We start from the raw sequence: 18,975 nt of genomic DNA, 5'->3' as shown, positions 1-18,975 counted from the left end.
AACACCAATGAGTGCGTACTCCTGCTGAGCGCTGTTCTAGGTGCTGAAGAGACATCAGGGAACAAGGCAGGCAGATGTTCCTGACCACCATTCTAGAGGAGGATGTTTCCAGTTGGTTGGTTGGTTGGTTGGTTTCTAGAGACGGGGTCTTGCTCTGTCCAGGCTGGAGTGCAGTGGCATGATCATAGCTCAATGCAGCCTTGAACTCCTGGGCTCAAGCGATCCTCCCACCTTCGTCTCCTAAAGTACTAGGATTACAGGCTTGAGCCGCCGCGCCTGGCCTCCAGTTTTTATTTTGATAAGGACCGTACACTTCAGTCCTGGAGCAGGATTCTGCAGCAGGTGATTGGGCATCTTGGCCTTCGCCCTCTGAACGAATTTCAAGTTCAAGGTCTGGGACGGTCCATTTGGGAATATGTGGGAGGAGACACAGATGAAATCGTCCTCTGGGTAATGTGGAGGAATGAAGAAGATGCGTGCACTGTAGACCCTGTGATGGACAGGGAATAGAAGAGTCCACTTAGTCTCCATGCAGGGGAGCAACGGTGGGAAAGTCCCCTGGACAGAAGCATGAGACTGCCCATCAAGGGTCTCACCAACCAAGGGCCTGGGGGCTGGGGTGGGGACGATGATTTGGGAATGCGTCAGTTCTTTCTCACAGGTACCACTGCACGGTGCAGAGGGGAAACAGTTGTGGGGAAGGGAAGGGCAGAGGGGAGTCTATTTTAGAACAAATCGTTGTGTGTGATTGGAGACATTAAGGCTGCATTCACACACAACGGACTTGAAACACCAGCCCCAGGTGGAGGCAGGATGAGAGCTGTTTTGACTGTCCACAACCCATCACCTTGGCCTCCTGGTTCTCCCCAGCCTTGGAAGGAGGACACTATCATCATTATGCCTATATGATAGATGAGAGACGGAGTCCCAGACAGATGGTAGGTGTCTTGTCACAGGTCCTACAGCTGGCAGGGGCAGGAGGGGCTGAGTTTGGAGCTCACTGACGTCAGAAACATTAAGGAGGACAAGTGTGTGTGATGGAGGGAGGGAGAATTGAACGAGCCCTTAGAGAGGGAGAGTGCAGGGAGGGAGAGGCAATCGTGGTCATAGTGGGGACAGTGGGAGACAGAGATATGCAGTGTGGGCAGAAGAGGGTCAGGCAAAGAAGCAGGGGATGCCCAAGGCCAAGTGTGGGCTGTCACAACCACCAGAGGGAGAGGGTACCAGGAAGGAGGTTGTGGGGCTCCAGGAGCAGCAGAGGTTCCCCAGATCTGTGAGCATGCCCTGCCTGGCACTGCAGGAAGAGGTGGCTGCCACCCAGGTCAGTGTGGACGTACCTCTACCTGTGTCTCAGAGGAAACAAATTCTATTTTATCCCAATATAGTTCTGTGTTACACAAATGTAACATTCGGCTACTAAATACCGAGAGCCTTATCCTCCATGCAAATAGAGGAGAGGATACCCTGAAAGAGATACTGAAGGATTTGATTTTTCTTTCTCCCTGGGAAGATGGGATCCATAAGTTGGGTCCCCCAGCCCACAAGACAGGTGCAAGGAAGGGTGGCTGGAAGATTGTGAGTCATGACAGGGAACATTTTTCCTTAGGCTCCTTGGGTGTATAAAGCTCCCGACTAACTGTCTATCATGGACAGATAAAGAGTGAATGTGGTCCCCTCTCCACAAATGTGTTTCTCTCCTTCATTATTACTGTGAAGGGCTGAAGGTCCATCAAGTTTTGACACATTACTTTGGTTTGTCTGTCTGTCTGTTTTTGAGATAGAGTCTCATTCTGTCACCCAGGCTGAAATGCAGTGGCGAGATCTCGGCTCACTGCAACCTCTGCCTACCAGGTTCAAGCCATTCTGCTGCCTCAGCCTCCCGAGTAGCTGGGATTACAGGCTCCTGCCACCATGCCCAGCTAATTTTTGTATTTTTAGTAGAGACGGGGTTTCACCGTGTTAGCCAGGATGGTCTCGATCTCCTGATCTCGTGATCCACTGGCCTCGGCCTCCCAAAGTGCTGGGCGCGATGGCTCATGCCTGTAATCCGAGCACATTGGGATGCCAAGGTCACTTAAGGTCATGAGTTTGAGACCAGCCTGGCCAACATAGTGAAACCACGTCTCTACTGAAAATACAAAAATTAGCCGAGTGTGGTGGTGAGCACCTGTATTGCCAGCTACCCTGGAAGCTGAGGCAGGAGAACCGCTTGAATCTGGGAGATGTTGGTTGCAGTAAGCTGGGATCATGCCGCTGCACTTCATCCTGGACAACAGAGCAATAATCCATTGCAATACATTAATAAACATAAAAATAAGGTAAAATAAAATGAAATAAAACAAACCAATTGCTAGTTATTTTTGTATTATGATCTTTGAGCTCCCGTCTTGTTGCCTAATATTTGTTAAGCCAGTTCTCCCAACAGGATAATGTTGGCCTAGTGCTTCAAGATGATTGCTAACACAGATGGAACTAACAAGATGGAACTTGATGCTGAACTCCAGACAAACATGCCTGATTTTTTTCCCCTTCTGACCTCTTTGTGTCTCAAATGTGGCCCATGTCCCTGATACAGAATCTCTTACCTTTCCCTTGTCATGGGACAAAGACAACCGGCCCAGGTCCATCCTGGCATGGAGTGACAATGAAGCCTCACTTTAAGATGGCTATCAGTGAGGTTTTCAAAGAAAGATGTTGATCAAAAGAGGGAATGTGAAAGCTGATCGTGCGAATGAACCAGCTTCTCCAGGGCCAATGAGCCTCATTCCAAAACAATATGTAACATTTTTCTTTCTAATAAAACTTCCAACTTCTCTCTGTTTGTTGGACATACTGAAGACCACCCTAGTCTGTGTGTATGCCCTGAATTGCAATTTTGTGATTCCCGAATAGAGCATTTGATTTAGGGATTTGTCTCTATAATTTATTTTGACTTTGACACAATTAACCAGTATGATGTGTTGAAAGGCCGCCCCACCCCCTGACAAGGTGAGTATTATACTGAATTTAAAAACTCATTCTTGGCCGAGCCTGGTGACTTGCGTCTGTAATTCTAACAGTTTGGGAGGCCGAGGTGGGTGGATCACCTGGGGTGGGGAGTTCAAGTTCAGCCTGGCTAACATGGTGAAAACCCATCTCTACAAAAAATACAAAATTAGCTGGGCCTGGTGGCACATGCCTGTAATCCCAGCTACTCGGGAGGCTGAAGCAGGAGAATCGCTTGAACTCAGGAGACAGAGGTTGCAGTGAGCTGACATCGTGCCATTGCACTCCAGCCTGGGCAACGAGAGGGAAACTCCGTCACGAAAAAAAAAAGAAAAAAATCATTCTATTATAATCCTGATAATTGATTTGCTTTGCATATTACTATGGACTTGTTGAATATCTAGGTGGTTGTAAATTATGCAGAGAAAGATAAAAACAGCAGTGAAGATAATTAGAAAATTGCAGTGTTACTATAAAATAACAACAATAGGGGGAAACTGTAAGGGTAACTAAACATAAAATTGAGATTTTCCTGTTGCCAAAAGGGCAAGAAGAGACCTTTCCCCATTTCACTTTCCTTAGAGCATTTTCTTGAGAAAATTTGTATTTGTAAATTCTTGCTTTGATATGTAAGCCTCTATCCACCCTATAACCCAGAAATGTCTTGAACTTGAACTCCAGGTCTCAAGTGATCCTCCAGCCTCAGCCTCCCAAAGTGTTGGGATTATGGATGTGAGCCACCATGCCTGGTCCCTAGAAGTGTCTTTCTTCAGGGCCTTGGAGCCGTCTCTTTGAAATACGAACATCAAGGAAATCAAGGAAGATGATGTCCCGGTCTCCCTGTCACCAGCCGACTTTAGCCTAGGTACCTTGCTCCAAGCTGTAAGCACCTGCTTGTCACAGAGATATGAGTTTTATTTTTCCTTCCAATAAAGGCAATTAACTGACAGAGATGGGTACTCCAATTACTTGGTTAACTTAGGACTTGCCTGGGAGTATTTAGTTTTCACCCTTGGTTGCTGCTGTACAACCAGGTCAATTACCTACATACCTGGACTTTCTGGTTTCTGCTACCACCTTTTTGATTTTTGTTTTGTTTTGTTTTGTTTTGTTTTTGAGACAGAGTCTTGCTCTGTCACCCAGGCTGAAGTGCAGTGGTGTGATCTCAGCTCGCTGAAAGCTCTGCCTCCCAGAGTCAAGCAATTCTCCTGCCTCAGCCTCCCAAGTAGCTGAGACTGCAGGCTCGTACCACCATGCTGGGCCAATTTTTTATTTTTAGTAGAGACAGGGTTTCACCATGCTCGCCAGGCTAGTATTGAACTCCCGACCTCATGATCCTCCCGCCTTGGCCTCCCAAAGTGCTAGGATTAGAGGGATGAGCCACCAAGCCTGGCCTCTGCTACCACTTTTGGATTGTATGAAACACTTCAAAGTGTGGGATCTGGCTTCCCAGACAGCTGCCAAAGGGGCAGGTGATGCAATCTAGAAGTGTGGAAGAGTTTGTGCCGGTGGGGTAAATTTTGACCAATAAGAAAAAGAACCAGGAGTGAAAGCCAGGTACGTAAATTCCCTCTCCTCTCCCCATGCACCGTTCCAAGCATGGTTTCTCAGTATAGTCTGTCTAGAGGTGTCCTGTATGGCCCAAAGCCTGTTTCCTTGGGAACCTGAGCTAAAGTAATGGGAATTCACACACTTGAAGACAGTGTTAAGTGTTGTGGAGGACCCAGATCTGGGCAGAGGAAAATTATTCCAATAAGGAAAAGCACAATTTGAGGATTTGGAATAGAGGGAAGGACTAAAAGAGCCAGTAGTAGAATAGCTTATGGCTAATATTTTTGGAGAAAAAGGCAGTTCTGGTGATTTTTGCAGTGAACTGCTCAGCTCTGGAAAATGTATACGTCCTTTCTTTCCATCAGTATCCCCTATGAAATCATCCATAAATTATTCCTTTATTGCTCTCTATTACCTGTGAAGTGAATTTTCTTTTTTTCTTTTTCTTTTTATTTAGAGATAGAGTCTCTATCCACCAGGCTGGAATGCAGTGGTGCCACCTCGGATCACTGCAATCTCTGCCTCCTGAGTTCAAATGATCCTGCCGCCTCAGCTGCCCTAGTAGCTGGGACTATAGGCATGCACCACCAATGCCCGGCTAATTTTGTGTGTGTGTGTGTGTGTGTGTGTGTGTGTGTGTGTTATTAGTAGAGATGGGGTTTCATCATCTTGGCCAAGCTGATCTCGAACTCCTGACCTCAGGTGATCCACAACCCTTGGCCTCCCAAAGTGCTGGAATTAGAGCTGTGAGCCACCACACCCAGCCTGTCAGCTTTCTTTTGGAGAATAAAACAGACTGGGTCTTGCGCCAAAATTCAGGGGAAGCTGCACCCAGACAGGTAACAAAATATTATATACATTCAATAATAGATAGGGTTTTTACATGCCAATAATAACCATTTAGAAAACCAAAATTGAGAAAAATTACACATATGTAGTGACAAAAGTACATAAAATATCTAAAACCAGATGATTAGAGCAAGACGGCAGATAGATCCCGTACCCCACTCAACATCCATCCAACTGGGAAGAAAATGTTTTCAAGGATCAATTCTTAACAGTAGAGGAAAATAAGAAAACGTTGTCAGTGGTCCACCAGAAATATTGAGACATTCCTGGGAGATAGAGTAGATGGGATCAGACTGATGGAGAAACCCAAGGAGACAAGACCACAGCTCAAATCACTGCAGGCAAGAGATGCTGTTTGTCTTTTGAGACAGACTTACTCTGTCACCCAGGCTGAGTGCAGTGGCATGATCTTGGCTCCCTGCACTCTCTGTCTCCCAGGTTCAAGTGATTCTCTTGCCTCAGACCCCGCAGTAACTGGGATTCACAGGCACCCGCCACGATGGCCGGCTAATTTTTGTATTTTTACTAGAGATAGGGGTTTCGCCATGATGGCCAGGCTGGTCTCAAACTCCTGACCTCAAGTGATCTGCTTGCCTCTGTCTCCCAAAGTGTTGGGATTACAATGTCAGTCACTGTGCCTGGCGAGGAGATGCTCTTTCTAACAAAACCCCTTAAAAACTCCAAATCCAGAATCAAAAAAAAAAAAACCAAAACAACAACAACAAAAACAAAACAAAACAAAAAAAAAAACACCACACAGAACGGGAAGGGGTCTTAGCATAATCATCGGGTAGGTTAATTTAAAATTGCAGTTGAAACATCTGAATCAGCCAGGTTCCCCTGCAACACCACACTCAGATTGGCTGGCAGTAGCCACTTTCGCCTGTAAGATGAAACTGCTAATCATTCATTAAAGAAAGTGAAGGCTGGCGAGGTGGCTAACGCTTGTAATCCCAGCACTTTGGGAGGCCGAGGCCAGTGGTTCGCAAGGTCAGGAGATCGAGACCATCCTGGCTAACACAGTGAAACCCCGTCTCTACTAAAAATACAAAAATTAGCTGGGCATGGTGGCAGGAGCCTGTAATCCCAGCTACTCGGGAGGCTGAGGCAGCAGAATGGCTTGAACCTGGTAGGCAGAGGTTGCAGTGAGCCGAGATCTCGCCACTGCATTTCAGCCTGGGTGACAGAATGAGACTCTATCTCAAAAACAGACAGACAGACAAACCAAAGTAATGTGTCAAAACTTGATGGACCTTCAGCCCTTCACAGTAATAATGAAGGAGAGAAACACATTTGTGGAGAGGGGACCACATTCACTCTTTATCTGTCCATGATAGACAGTTAGTCGGGAGCTTTATACACCCAAGGAGCCTAAGGAAAAATGTTCCCTGTCATGACTCACAATCTTCCAGCCACCCTTCCTTGCACCTGTCTTGTGGGCTGGGGGACCCAACTTATGGATCCCATCTTCCCAGGGAGAAAGAAAAATCAAATCCTTCAGTATCTCTTTCAGGGTATCCTCTCCTCTATTTGCATGGAGGATAAGGCTCTCGGTATTTAGTAGCCGAATGTTACATTTGTGTAACACAGAACTATATTGGGATAAAATAGAATTTGTTTCCTCTGAGACACAGGTAGAGGTACGTCCACACTGACCTGGGTGGCAGCCACCTCTTCCTGCAGTGCCAGGCAGGGCATGCTCACAGATCTGGGGAACCTCTGCTGCTCCTGGAGCCCCACAACCTCCTTCCTGGTACCCTCTCCCTCTGGTGGTTGTGACAGCCCACACTTGGCCTTGGGCATCCCCTGCTTCTTTGCCTGACCCTCTTCTGCCCACACTGCATATCTCTGTCTCCCACTGTCCCCACTATGACCACGATTGCCTCTCCCTCCCTGCACTCTCCCTCTCTAAGGGCTCGTTCAATTCTCCCTCCCTCCATCACACACACTTGTCCTCCTTAATGTTTCTGACGTCAGTGAGCTCCAAACTCAGCCCCTCCTGCCCCTGCCAGCTGTAGGACCTGTGACAAGACGCCTACCATCTGTCTGGGACTCCGTCTCTCATCTATCATATAGGCATAATGATGATAGTGTCCTCCTTCCAAGGCTGGGGAGAACCAGGAGGCCAAGGTGATGGGTTGTGGACAGTCAAAACAGCTCTCATCCTGCCTCCACCTGGGGCTGGTGTTTCAAGTCCGTTGTGTGTGAATGCAGCCTTAATGTCTCCAATCACACACAACGATTTGTTCTAAAATAGACTCCCCTCTGCCCTTCCCTTCCCCACAACTGTTTCCCCTCTGCACTGTGCAGTGGTACCTGTGAGAAAGAACTGACGCATTCCCAAATCATCGTCCCCACCCCAGCCCCCAGGCCCTTGGTTGGTGAGACCCTTGATGGGCAGTCTCATGCTTCTGTCCAGGGGACTTTCCCACCGTTGCTCCCCTGCATGGAGACTAAGTGGACTCTTCTATTCCCTGTCCATCACAGGGTCTACAGTGCACGCATCTTCTTCATTCCTCCACATTACCCAGAGGACGATTTCATCTGTGTCTCCTCCCACATATTCCCAAATGGACCGTCCCAGACCTTGAACTTGAAATTCGTTCAGAGGGCGAAGGCCAAGATGCCCAATCACCTGCTGCAGAATCCTGCTCCAGGACTGAAGTGTACGGTCCTTATCAAAATAAAAACTGGAGGCCAGGCGCGGCGGCTCAAGCCTGTAATCCTAGTACTTTAGGAGACGAAGGTGGGAGGATCGCTTGAGCCCAGGAGTTCAAGGCTGCATTGAGCTATGATCATGCCACTGCACTCCAGCCTGGACAGAGCAAGACCCCGTCTCTAGAAACCAACCAACCAACCAACCAACTGGAAACATCCTCCTCTAGAATGGTGGTCAGGAACATCTGCCTGCCTTGTTCCCTGATGTCTCTTCAGCACCTAGAACAGCGCTCAGCAGGAGTACGCACTCATTGGTGTTTTGTTGAATAAATGACTCCTCTGATACAGCAATTCCACTTCTAAGAATCTCTCCTAAAGAAATATTCACACACGTGCACAGACCTGTGTGCACAATAATGAGAGGAGCAAACAATTGGGGAACGTTTGCAAAGGTTTATTAACTGTCAGTAACTGATACACGGGAATTGGATGAGAGGAGTACATGCTGAACAGGAAACGGAGTGAGGGGGGCTTGACCAGGACGCATGGCACTGGGGAAAAGCAGATGGGAGATGCTTATAGTGGTACTTGGTGTGACTGTGTGTGTGTGTGTGTGTGCGCGCGCGCACACGCGCGAGTGTGTGTGGTGTGTGTGTAAATGCAGAGGAAACTGAAATTAAGCACTCAGAACTGCCCTCAGTAGTCACATCTGGGGAGAGAGGAGGGTAGCGCTGTTCTATGCAGAGAATATCTGACTATACTTATTTTTTAAGTAGATGCATGGATATACAAACCGAAATACGTGTTAAGCGTGTCTTGCTCATCAATGAAAAGGATAATATCTAACAGAATGGCACACTGTAAGACAATACAACGGAAACGCTAACATCGAACTCTTGGCACACTAAGAAAAATGACGCTCAACTTTGCACTGTTGTGAACACTCGCTTTCGCTTGCTATGCACCTGATGACAAGGGGTCCGCAGCCATGCCCATGTTCGTGAAAGGTCACCACGTTCTGCTTCTCATCATGGGCATGTGTCACATCCCTGAGGCTGAGGCAAGAAGAGAGAAGGAAAGTAAGTGGCAGTGAGTTCCCACCGTGTGACCACTCAGTCTCAACTCCTCCTGACCTTTAGACCCTTCACACTCTGATTCTGCCCTACCTCGGGACCTGCACACACCTTCCACGGTTCCTCGAAGAGAACCATCCGCTCATGCCACAGTGACTTCCTCACCTGGTTTATCCATTCCTAGGCTAGAGGAAGGTGTGGCCCACACCTCAGGGCTGACCTGGGGTTTGGGAGCCCACAGCATCCTGGGTAGGGAGGATCCCTGGATATACAGGGCAGGGAGTAGAAAGCTCCCTGCATGGAAGCATGGGAAATCTCATCATTCAGCCTCAATGCTGTACCCTAGAAAATTATGAGAAGGGAATGATTTGGGGAACAAGTGACAAGATGGGATACCGGTACCGTAACAGAATAGCACATCTGCAGGGATGTGGGGGATGAGCCGAAGGTTCACTTACGGAGTTACTCGTTGTCTTCCTCAGGGTCGCTGATCTCTTCATAAATCACCAGCTGCTTTCTCTCACGCAGTCTGTGGGTCCAGGCATGTTTCCCCCTTTTGGGTCCTATGATGGAGAAGAGTTGGAAGATGAGGGTTGGGTAGGTTGAAGAGTGTTAGGCTCTGTTTTCTCAAAATCAGGAGATGCCTCCATGCTCCCAAGTGCCCACAGGCCTTCTTTACCCAGTTTTTCACATTCTCTGGCTAGAGAGGCTGAGACCTTAGACCCACACCAATACAGGCCAAATGGCAATTAAAGTTTTAGCTTCTGGCTCCTTCCGTTGTGAGGTTTAGATTCCCAACATCTTCACTTACGGGAACGCTGACCCATACCTCCTTTCACTCTGCACGTATTTGTTAAGGGCACACAGGCATACCTTGTTTAATGGCACCTCATTTTCATAGTGCTTCGCAGATACAGCATTTTCTTTTTTTAGAAATTTTCACCAATTTTACACTTTTCCATTATTATTATATCTGTTAAGGTGATTTGTGATCAGTGAGCTTTGATGTTATCATTGCAATAATCTTTGTTGTCTTTTAGTCTTTTGAAATAATTTTTGTTCTTTATTTTTTGGGTACACAGTAGGTGTATATACTTACGCGGTACGTGAGATGTTTTGATATGTGCATGCAATGCGTAATAATCACATGATGGAAAATAGGGTATCCATCCCCTCAACCATTTATTCCTGTGTTACAAACAATCCAATTACACTCTTTTAGTTATTTTTAAACGTACGATTAAGTTATTATTGACTATAGTCATCCTGTTGTGTGTAAATGCTTTGGGGGTACTAGGAACTGCGCCCACAGATGACGACGAACGTAACCGATCAATGTTGTGTGTGGTCTGACTGCTCCACGGATGAGCTCTTCCCTGCCTCTCTTCCTTTTCTTGGGCCTCCCTATTTCCTGAGACACAGCAATACTGAAATTAGGACAGTGAACAACCCTACAATGGCCGCTAAGTGTTCAAATGAAAGGAAGAGTCGCATGTCTCTCACTTTAAATCAGAAGCTAGAAATGGCTAAGCTGAGTGAGGAAGGCATGCTGAAAGCCAAGACAGGCTGAAAACTCTGCCTCTTGCGCCAAACAGCCAAGCCGTGAATGCAAAGGAAAAGTTCTTGAAGGAAATAATAGTATACACTGCAAAGGAAAAGTTCTTGAAGAAAATAATACTACTAATACTCCAGTGAACACAAGAATAAGAAAGCAAAACTGCGTTACTGCTGAAATAGAGAAAGTTTGAGTGGTCGGGATAGAAGATGAAACCAGCCACAACACTCCGTTAAGCCAGAGTCTAATTCAGAGCAAGACCCAAACTCTCTTCCAGTCCATGAAAGCTGAGAGAGGTGAAGAAGCTACAGAGGAAACGTGTGAAACTAGCAGAGGTTGGTTTGTGAGGTTTAAGGAAAGAAGCCGTCTCCATAACATAAAAGTGCAAGGTGTAGCAGCAAACCCTGATGGAGAAGCTGCAGCAAGTTACCCAGAAGATCTAGCTAAGATCACTGTTGAAGGTGGCTACACTAAACAACAGATTTTCAATATAGATAAAATGCCTTCTATTGGAAGGTGACGCCATCTAAAACTTTCATAGCTAGAGAGGATTGACTCCAACTTTGAAAGAAGTTCTACTGTGGGTAAAATGCTATCCAATAGCATCACATACTACAGAGATGTGCTTCATGAAAGGGAGAGCTAATCGATGTGGCAAATTTCATTGTCGTCTTCTTTTAAGAAACTGCCACAGCCACTCCACCCTTCAGCAACCACCACCTTGATCAGCCAGCAGCCATCAACACCGAGGCAAGACCCTCCACCAGCAAAAAGAGTGTGACTCACTGAAGGCTCAGAAGATTGTTAGCATCTTTAACAATGAATTATTTTAAAATTAAGGTATGTACATTTTTAGACATAACGCTATTGCACACTTAGTAGACTACACTGTTGTGTAAACATAATGTTTTTATGCGCTGCCAAACAAACAAAAAACAACGTGTGTGACTCACTTTATCGTAGTGGTCTGGAACCGAACCTGCAATATCTCTGAAGTACACCTGTGTTGGGTATCAGGCATTGAGCTGAGTAAGCTATGATCCCAGGTCATCACAGGCAGAATTGCTTGAGCACCTTTCATGTCATCAGGCTTTCTATATTTAATTTAATACCTCCAAACAATCTATTAACTATGATTCTTTATTTCCATCTTATGGACTAGGAATCTGGAGCTGAGAAAATTTGGAAGACTTGCCCCAAGTCACGTGGTTTTTTATACGGACGTCAACTCCAGTCTGTGTCTCTGGAAGTCATGTCTAACATCTCATCTGGAGCTGGGCAAGCTCATCAGCCCAGCCTGGACCCAGGCTTGTCTGGGATCCATGCCACACACCCAGTCCCCACACCTGAACATAGCCAGGGAAGCCAGAGGGGTTATTCCTGGATTGTTTCCTCTTACCAGATGTCTTGTTAATCTTCTCAGAGGTACTTGGTTTTCCCGGGGGGCACGGCTGTTTCCCATCGTTCTGTGGGCCAGATGCTTCTGGCACTCCCTTCGAATCGTTGCCTTCCTCTGCTGGCTTCTTGAGCATGATCTTTGTAATGTGAAGGTCACAGATAAACAGTATCAGTCACATTTCTATAGTGCTTTAGAGCTTACAAAGCGTCTTCACACGCATTACCTTAATCAATGTTCTCAACAACGCTGGGAGAGTTACACTTACCTAAATAAGGAGAAACCTGGGAGGTTAGAAGGGAAAGGAATGGCCTAAATGAATGGGGTGGAATTCCAGGGCTAGAATGCTTATCTTTACACTCTTTCAAGACTGACATTTGTGCAAACAGCAGAAATCTCCATGTAATTGAGAGTGTGGTGTACAGAAGTTTTGTAGAATAGCATTCTAAGACTTCACGAGGTCTACAAAAGGAAGAGCTTCTATAAAATACAAGGGATCCCAATATAAGCTTGTAGACTGCTGCTGGGAGAGTAAATGTAAAGACATAGAGAGGGGACAAAACGCTGCTGGGAAAGATGATGTGGGGCAATGAATACTGGGAAGAGAGAGGGAAAGAAATGGTTTGCTGAAATTAACCCAGACATCAAAGAAAGCAGTACCAGATATGGCATACCACCCTACCGAGGCACCAACATTGAATGTGGAATTCAGTGAGGTGGTACCCATACCAATTCTGCTTGCATTGGGATGTGTCACTGACCAACAATATTAAGCTACTCTTTTATTTTTGTGTTTTTGTTTTGTTTTGATTTTGTTTTTGTTCTGGTTTTTGAAACGGAGACTTGCTCCGTCGCCTGGCTAGAGTGCAGTGGTGTGATTTCTGCTCACTGCAATCTCCCCCTCCCCCGGTTCAAGTGATTCCCCTGCCTCAGCCTCCCGAGTAGCTGGGACTATAGGCAGGCACTACCACGCCCCACTAAGTTTTGTGTTTTTAGTAGAGATAAGGTTTCACCATGTCGGCCAGGATGGTCTCGATTTCTTGACCTTGTGATCTGCCTGCCTCGGCCTCCCAAAGTAAGGCTCACGACTGGCATTACAGTCGTGAGCCACCGCGCCCGGCCCTTAAGGTACTTTTTACGCAGCTTCCTCGCTTATGAAATAGTGAACAATACATGTAAAATAGGCTAAGGGAAAGTCCTCTCTGAGCTTGTAAACACTGTTTAAATGTAGTAATAACAACAATATCTTTCTGGATCCTTCTTTGAATTCGGTCTCCACACTGGCAACCCAACTCCCAGATCCCTTTACCCTCTAAACCAGAGTTGAATCTGCGCTTGTGGGGTCACTCATTCAGGGGCCTCCGAGGGATCCCCTGGACTGGGACTGGGGCTTCCCAGATGCCCCAGGTGCAGACAAGGCCCTCAAGGAGCTCACAGTAGGGAGGGGTCAACAGTCAAAGCGATTCCTAAGCCATGCAAGCGACCCCGGTAACAGAGCAGAGGCCAGCTGGTCCTTCCTGTTGCGAGAGTGGGTGTCTCAACAGAAGCTCTAGCAGGCCCTATGGGGTAAAGCCCTAGTGAGCAACATCTGAACTTCATAAACAAATGCAAACGTGAATGAGCTTTAAATGGCTTGGAGTTCTAGATTAGACTACCCCTGCCACTGCGCCTCAGGAAAATTCTTTAACATCTCTGTACCGGATAGCCTCATTTTATTATTATGCTGCTGATAACCATGATCTAAAACGTGGACTGTGATTCTTATTTCCATTGCATGGACCAGGAATCTGGAGCTCAGAGAACTTAGAAGATTTGCACCAAGTCACATGGCTTTTATATGGATGACAACTGAAGTGTGTGACTCATTATTATTTGGAGATAATAACAGAAACAACGTCATAGAGGTCTTCTTATGGATTAAATTAATTCATCCATGTGAACTGCTTAAAGTAGTATCTGGCATCACTATGAAAACAAAAGAAGTATTAAGGATGACAGCTCTTAGTATTATCAAGCCGTCGATGCTAACATCAGGTGTTGTGATAGACATGGGGAGAAGGAGGCAATGAGGGCATTTTTGATATTCCCCCACTCTTACCTGTATTCACATGCGTGGAGAGACAAAGGTTCTCTGGTCCTTTAGATTTGAGAGATACTCACCTTTGGGAAGATTCTCTGGAACCTGCCGAAAGTCGTCTGAGGACGTTCAACTGAAAGAGAAGACATCAGAATTTTAATTTGTTGGGAAAGATTTCCAAACTCTAGAGAGACTTCTGTTGCATCAGGGCATTCTGCAGCAGAGGGTTATGAGTCCACTCATTGTTGAGGAGTTATTTGAGATTTGCTTCTGAATTACGTTTAGTAATGGTTGGTTCACTTATCTGTGGCATCAGTTCAGAATTTTCCATCTCATAGTTTATCAAATGGGGGTTAAACCCCATCACAGTCTCATCTTATTCCATTACATATCTTTTACTTTCTCCCAGATAATTAAATTGATTTGTTGGGAAACTGAACTGTATCCACTCAAGATGTGCAACAACTAAAAATCACTGTACACTTCAAATGGGTGAAGTGTACATACCATAAGTACGTCAATTAAGCTGTTAAATGTGTGATGAACCGTGGATGATTTAGTCCAGTGGCTCTGAAATATTTTCAGTATAAAGACACTCCTTTAAAGTCAAAAGCTTGGCAGATACTCAAGCACTGGATTTTCAGATCTCTTGTAGTGATTGTGGGAGATTGTAGAATCTGGCCTGTTTGTTGGGAAGTAATAGGTCTATTGGAGACAGTTTGGACATTCTGACCTTGTCTTATGATTGTATTGTCAGAGCAGAAGAGCAAGTAAACACATGTGTCCCCTTTATATTCCTGAAATGCACAAAGCTCTCTACGCAAGAACCTGTCTTTTTTTTTCACACACTGTTATCTCCGCTCACTGACAAGTGGGAAAGCTCTCTGTGTTGGATGAGGGATCACTCTTTCAAACTCACTTCCAAGCTCATCACGGAGAATTGGGGTTGTTTGGGAATGAGAAGACTATTTGGTTTTAATAAAATACAGAGAAACAGCGATCTTTATTATGTCATGGGTTCATCACCCTCTCTCTTAAGATATTTATCCAGTATCGATATGCTGTTAAAACTCTGGAAGTTTTTGGCGGATCTACACTTTTAACATTTTCTTTTTGTTTTTCACTTTTAACATTTTCTTAACTGTCCTTTGATTCATTAACAGTGTTTAGCAAGAACAACAAGTCCTTTAAAAAAGAAATATTTCAAACACACGGAAAAGCATGGGGAATAATATTGAGTTCAGTCGCATCTCAACATTACCCCATGACTATGTTAGGCCTGATTTATTTATTCAGAATATTAGAAACACTATAAACGGGCTGGGTGCAGTAGCTCACACCTGTGATCCCAGCACTTTGGGAGGCTGAGGCGGGTGGATCACCTGAGGTCAGGAGTTTGAGAGCAGCCTGGCCAACATGGTGAAACCCTGTCTCTACTAAAAATACAAAAATTAGGTGGGCATGGTGGCGGGCGCCTGTAATCCCATCTACTCAGGAGGCTGAGGCAGGAGAATCGCTTGAACCCAGGAGGCAGAGGTTGTAGTGGGCTGAGACTGCGCCGCTGCACTCCAGCCTGGGCAACAAGAGCAAATCTCCAGTTCAAAACAAAAACAAAAACAAAACAAAACACACTATCAACAAGTCACGGCTGAAGCTGTCTGTGCAGCACTCACCAATCCCTGCCCCCCTCCTTCTCCATTTACAGCCAGTCTCCTCAATTTGATGGCTTTTTATTCGCATTCATGTTTTCATGCATTTACCATTTACTTATTATCCATAAAAATACATATTCTTGTTTTGCATGTTTTAGAATTTTATGAATGGCCTCTGTAGTCAACTTTCTGTATGCAATTTTGTTTTCACTCAGCCCTGCTGTGTATGAGGGAACAAATGCCTGAGGATCTTTCCCAGGTAGCTGAGCTGAAGAGCAACTGGGCTTGAGGAGACCCTTTCTAGCCCCTTCCCATCTACTCACCCTGATTCCCGCAGTTACGGTCATTATCAGAATCATTCCCCTGGAAGTCTGTGGCCTGTTTATTACGCATGAAAGGTGGGAGGGTGACATTGAAACCTAGAAAGAAGCAAAATGTTTATTCCTTAAGGGACAAACTTAGACCCGGCACGGTGGCTCATGTCTGTCGTACCAGCGCTTTGGGAGGCTGAGGCGGGAGGATTGCTTGAGGCCAGGAGTTCAAGAAGAGCCTGGGTAACATAGAGAGACTCCCATATCTACAAAATATAAAATAAAATTAGTTGGGCATGGCGGCATGTGCCTGTAGCCTCAGCTACTCCATAAGCTGGGCAGGATGAATGCTTGAGCCCAGGAGTTCGAGGCTGCATTGAGCTATGATTGCACTATTGCACTCTAGCCTAGGTGACTGATTCAAAGAGAGAGAGAGAGAGAGAGAGAGAGAGAGAGAGAGAGAGAGAAAGCCGAAAGGAGGAAGGTAGGGTGGGAGATGTGCTGTGATGCCACAGAGACAGTTGGGCTCATCAGACGCCTATGGGAGAGAAACGTGCAGGATCTAGGTACGAGCTCCACTGTGGCCAGCCCCTGCCCTCAGCCCTGACAGGATACGGAAGAGCAGAACACCCAGAAGCTGCCTTGTGATTTTTTCCCTGCACAAAAGGAAAATGTGGGGTACTTTCTGCAGCCTAAGAAGTAGCCTAGGCAGGAAAAGGGATGCTCATGTGTCCCCAGACTTGTCTGTTCCTAGAACTTTCTGTTACCTAGTTTAGTCATGGCCTCATACTTTCTCTTCACATGCACACAGCTGATTTTCTCCGAGTATTTCATCTTTTCCCACTCTTTCTTAGAGAAGTATTTGGCAATATCACCAAAGGCCTAGGAAAAAAGAAAGAAAGAAATTCTGGCAGTGACTCAGCTAGGCATGTCTGCCATTCAACTGGAGCCGCTTCCTGTGTGGTGGATCTGGGAAGTGGGGATGATAATCCGTCCTGGTTGATGCCATGGCTAACTGAGACAACATGGGAACCTTCCCCAGCTTCTCCCCTGCCGCACAGTAGGGCTTTAATACTGCTAGCTGGCTCTCTTCCCACCTTGCAGAATGGAGTGAGAGTCACCAAATGTAGTGCACGGCCACAGACTTGTCTCCAGGGATGCTAGGTGATGACAGAGCAAGGGTGGGAGGCTCCCAAGGGTCCAGATCTCCCCCGAGACCCTGCTCCTTGTCCCAAGTACCTCTGTCCTCCCCTCCTCAGAAACCTGGTCACCCTACTCTGTCCCCTGGACCACTGCTCTGTCCCCTCCAGGTCACCTCACCTTGCTTCTCCTCTCTGATGTTTTAGCATCATCCCTGGGTCTCTTTGCAAAGGCGTCGTCTCGATTCATGGCACCGGGAGCAGTCTGACCTGCAAGAGAAACAGCCTGAGTCTTTCCAGTCCTGTGGAGGGAGAAATCAGTGAAGGCCGGCCACACTCAGTCACCTGGAATCAGGTGTTGCATTTCTGCATCTGGGGCTTATCTGTCCGTGAGTAAAGACATGGGGAGAAGTCAGATGAAAATAGGGAGCCAGGGGTCTCTGGGAGAAGTATTGATTGGGGATGACAGGTTCTATGGGCATAGCAGCCTTGAGTCTTTGGGACGGGATTGGCTAATGTTGTTAGTAGTTTCCCTGGGGCCAGGCTTACCCTGAAAGATGTACAGACCCTTGTCGGGGAGGCAGGGACGTGACTGTGTGATTGTATCCAGTGGGGGCGTTCTGACACCCCCAGTCAATAAATAAAGGGAGGGAAGTGAGTCCCAGAGGTAACATGGTCTCTCTGGTGATGGATCTGATCAGGCAGAGGGATGGGGGGTTCTGTTCTGTTGAAGAGAAATGAGCATCGCTAATATGAAAGGATTTAGAGGCTATTACTGGGTTATTGGTAAATTATTAGAAGGAAGAGAGCTAGAATCTCAGAGACTACAAGAGCCCTCCATCACTTAGAGAGAATGGGGGGCATTTCAATTTGCAGCAATCGGCCAGGCTCGGTGGCTCATGCCTGTAATCCCAGCATTTTGGGAGGCCGAGGTGTGCAGATCACTTGAGCCCAGGAGGTCAAGACCAGCCTGGGAAACACAGCAAAACCCCCATCTCTACAAAAACAAACAAACAAACAAAAAAGAAAAACACACAGAAAATTAGCTGGGGGTGGTGGCGCAGGCCTGTAACATCTCAGCCCTTTGGCAGGCCAAGGGGGGCGGATGGCTTCAGTCCACAAGGTCGATACCAGCCTAGCCAACCTAGCGAAACTCTCTACTAAAAAAAAAAAAAAAAAAAAAAAAAAAAAAAAAAAAAAAAAAAAAAAATTACATAAAAAATATTAGTGGGGGCAGGGTGGTGCATGCCTGTAGTCCCAAGGCTGAGGCAAGAGGCTCTCTGGAGCCCAGGAGGTCGAGGCCAGCCTGGCCAACATAGCAAAACCCCATTTCTACCAACAACAATAACAACAAAATAATAGCATGGGTGAGGTGGCTCCTGCCTGTAGTCTGTAGTTCCAAGGCCGAGGTGGGAGGATCGCTTGAGCCCAGGAGGTCAAGACCAGCCCGGCCAATGTAGTGAAGCCCCGTCTCTACTAAAAACAACAACAACAACAACAAACCAGCAGGGGCAGAATGGCACACACCTGTAGTCCTGAGGCCAAAGTGGGAGGATCGCTTGAGCCCAGGATGTTGAGGCCAGCCTGGCCAACATAGTGAAACCCGGTTTCTACTAAAAAAAAAAAAAAAAAAAAAAAAAAAAAAGCGTGGGCAGGCTGGTGCCCTTCTGTAGTCCCGCGGCCGAGGCAGAAGGATTGCTTAAGCCCAGGCGGTCTAGGCCAGCCTGGC

General features: G+C 46.5%; 1 protein-coding gene across 5 annotated transcripts; it reads right to left on the bottom strand.

Moving 5' to 3' along the window:
* Positions 1 to 9,537: 9,537 nt before the first annotated feature.
* Positions 9,538 to 18,133, bottom strand: LOC119623058 (putative protein SSX6). Of its 5 annotated transcripts, none has more exons than XM_073013227.1 (7): positions 17,428 to 18,133; positions 17,133 to 17,267; positions 16,875 to 16,989; positions 16,120 to 16,215; positions 14,228 to 14,277; positions 12,071 to 12,206; positions 9,538 to 9,679 (listed from the first exon to the last, which is right to left on the bottom strand). In XM_073013227.1, the coding sequence occupies exons 1-7, from the start codon at positions 17,494 to 17,496 to the stop codon at positions 9,579 to 9,581; spliced, it is 702 nt and encodes a 233-aa protein (XP_072869328.1). In that variant the 5' UTR covers positions 17,497 to 18,133; the 3' UTR covers positions 9,538 to 9,578. The 5 variants fall into 5 exon arrangements, with proteins under 5 accessions (XP_072869328.1, XP_072869329.1, XP_072869330.1 ...); XM_073013228.1 differs by lacking the exon at positions 17,133 to 17,267 and adding an exon at positions 10,373 to 10,527; XM_073013229.1 differs by lacking the exon at positions 17,133 to 17,267 and adding an exon at positions 10,455 to 10,527 and having other exon boundaries at positions 9,538 to 9,684.
* Between the last annotated feature and the right edge of the window lie 842 nt (positions 18,134 to 18,975).

The sequence above is a fragment of the Chlorocebus sabaeus genome, chromosome X (assembly GCF_047675955.1).
Source record: "Chlorocebus sabaeus isolate Y175 chromosome X, mChlSab1.0.hap1, whole genome shotgun sequence".
NCBI lineage: Eukaryota > Metazoa > Chordata > Mammalia > Primates > Cercopithecidae > Chlorocebus > Chlorocebus sabaeus.
The sequence above is the reverse complement of the archived record's forward strand: the minus strand, read 5'-3'. Positions and strand labels throughout refer to the sequence as shown.

Bases quoted from the DNA above. Each gene is read 5' to 3' on its own strand.
- LOC119623058 (XM_073013227.1), bottom strand. From the start codon at position 17,496: ATGAATCGAGACGACGCCTTTGCAAAGAGACCCAGGGATGATGCTAAA. The intron at 17,268-17,427 runs GTGAGGTGACCT...GTCATCACCTAG, and splicing joins CATCAGAGAGGAGAAGCAAG to CATCCCTGGAGACAAGTCTG. The intron at 16,990-17,132 runs GTTGTCTCAGTT...CTTTTTTCCTAG, and splicing joins AAGCTGGGGAAGGTTCCCAT to GCCTTTGGTGATATTGCCAA.